This window comes from Pterocles gutturalis, unplaced genomic scaffold (genome assembly GCF_000699245.1).
Source record: "Pterocles gutturalis isolate BGI_N339 unplaced genomic scaffold, ASM69924v1 scaffold27858, whole genome shotgun sequence".
NCBI classification, from domain to species: Eukaryota; Metazoa; Chordata; class Aves; order Pterocliformes; family Pteroclidae; genus Pterocles; species Pterocles gutturalis.
This window is the reverse complement of record NW_010123822.1, coordinates 1,369-3,665: the sequence shown is the minus strand read 5'-3', so window position 1 is coordinate 3,665 and position 2,297 is coordinate 1,369. Positions and strand designations below refer to the sequence as shown.

The following is a 2,297-nucleotide window of genomic DNA, read 5'->3' as shown; positions in this document are numbered from 1 at the left end:
GGAGCTGTCAGCTGCGGTGCACGGTGCCTGGTTCCTTGATGGTGCCAAGCTGGATGAAGGGGAGGCGGGTGGCCGGTGCAGCATGCAGCGTCGTGGGACGGAGCACTCACTGCTGATCCGGGGAGTGCGACTGGCTGACAGCAGGACCCAGGTCACCTTCGTGTCTGGTGGAGTGCGGGACTCAGCCACGCTGCACGTGGAAGGTGAGCAGGGCTCTCGCCCTGGGGTCCTGCCAGGAGAAGGGCATCAGGGGCTCTCATCCTGGAAGATGCTTCTCACCTCTCCGCGATGTCTCTCAGCCCCACAGGTCCACATCTCCCCAGTGCCTGAGGCTGAGCGGTTCTGTGAGGTGCTGGCAGGGCTGCCCGTGCTGCTGGAGTGCCAGGTGACTCCCCCAGATGCCCCCGTGCGCTGGCTGAAGGATGGTGAGGCCGTGCCCCTGGACGACGTTATTGCAGTGCAGGAGGAGGGCTGTGTGCGGAGGCTGCTCCTCCGCTCAGCGGGTCCCTCAGACACCGGCACATACACCTGTGACGCGGGGAATGATGCTGTGAGCTTTGTGGTGACAGTGACCGGTGAGCTGAGGACCATGTGCAGGAGCCCCGACCCCACCTCCTGACAGCAGTGCCCCTGCCCCTCTTCCTGCCCCCACAATGGGGCTAAACCAGCTGTCCGCTGGGTGCCCGCGCTGACCCCACGTTATCCCGGGCAGAGGCACCAGTGAGGATCATCAGCTCCAACGAGGAGGTCCCCCATGCCTACGCAGCGGGGCAGCGTGTGGAGCTGTGGTGCCAGCTGTCCCGCACGGCCGCCCAGGTGCGCTGGTATAAGGACGGGGAGGAGGTGGAGGCCAGCGAGAACCTGGTGCTGGAGCAGGAGGGGCCACGGTGCCGGCTGGTGCTGCCCTGCGCCCAGCTACAGGACGCAGGGGAATTTGTCTGTGATGCCGGTGGGGACTCTGTCTTCTACACTGTCACCGTGGCAGGTAGGTGCAATTCAGGAGGGCTGGCGGGGTCACACTGTGGCAGGCAGTGCGGGGTGCCACAGCATGCATTGCTGACAGCATTGCTGTCATTTTCTGCTCTGGGGATGCTCTTCAGAGATGCTCTTGCTGGGTCCTCACCAGCAGGTTGGGCGGTCAGTCAGGGTCTTTGCGGCAGCTCTGCTGTATAAAGCCACCCAGACTGACTGGCAAAGGGGACAGCTCGCTCTGCCAGTCCGAAACACTCAAGTACCCAGGGGCACCCAGCACCTCCATGCCAGGATGTTTACCAGACCTCTGCCACAGCTGGTAACCAAGCCCTCCTCCAAGGTCCTAAAAATAGTGGGCTTAGCACCTGGCGTGGGTTGACTCATGGTTGGACATCGCTCTGATGGAGAGCGTTAATTGCTGACCTGAATATTAGTGGTTGCCTGGTTACCAGCAATTGGGTGGCGTTTGCTGGGTGGGAGCTGGGGACAATGTCCTGCAGCGGCTGCCCCGGCTGTGGAGCGGCTGCTGGCATTGCCATCTGACAGAGGATAATGAAACCTGAAAGCAAGTGAAAGACTTCCCAGCACTGGCCCCGAAACCCGCAATCCCATAACCACAGGAAGGCAGCCAGGGGCACAGCTAAAGCCTGGTTAAAGGTCTCTGTGACCGCAGCAGTAAAGCCTTTCTGTGGTGTTAATATGTGGCAAATGGCTGAAGCCGATGGCAGAGGATTAGGAGTGAAGGTGGGATGAGTGACAAGAGATGCTGGTAGAGTCAGTGCAGCAGTGACTGCTGGGAGGGAGAAGAAAGGAGGGTTTTGGTGTGATAAAGGCAAAATTGCCAGTGGGAAGGACAGGCAGCGTGTGCTCTGGGCAGAGGCAGAAGGCATTGTCCATGCAGGGAGGTGCAGGGAGGCATGGCGAGCTCGGCTTCCTAGGGTGGGAGGGAGAGGGAAACACCATCTGCTGAAGCTCAGCCTTTCGGCTGAGCAGCTTTGCATAACTTAGATGGAAGGCTCTTAGAGCGGCTGGCTGGGCTCAAGTAGGATTTGGCCATCGGTGTCACCGGTGGGGCTCGGAGCGGGTGCCAGGAGGCTCAGGCTGGCACGTCTCTGGCACAAGTGCCGGTCTGGCTGCGCTGCCGCGGCACGCTTGGGTTTCCCCGAGGCATCCCAGCTATCCCCATCCCAGCTATCCCCATCCCAGCTATCCCCTGGGACTGCTGCGGTGTGGAGCCTGCCTGACTCAAGCCTGGCCACCCCCGCACGCCTTTGGGTTTTCCGGCAGCTGTCAAGAGCTGCGGCTCCCTCGGAGCCTGGGGCCGG

General features: G+C 61.6%; 1 protein-coding gene across 1 annotated transcript in view; it reads left to right on the top strand.

Annotated features, from left to right (window-relative positions):
* OBSL1 (obscurin-like 1) overlaps positions 1-2,297 on the top strand; it is a gene marked incomplete at both ends in the record, with an annotated part of 6,138 nt that overhangs the window by 2,484 nt on the left and 1,357 nt on the right. The window contains 3 exons of the mRNA XM_010078067.1: positions 12-203; positions 300-575; positions 713-985. Coding sequence (XP_010076369.1) covers positions 12-203; positions 300-575; positions 713-985 — 741 coding nt within the window. The remainder of the gene's footprint in view (positions 1-11; positions 204-299; positions 576-712; positions 986-2,297) is intronic.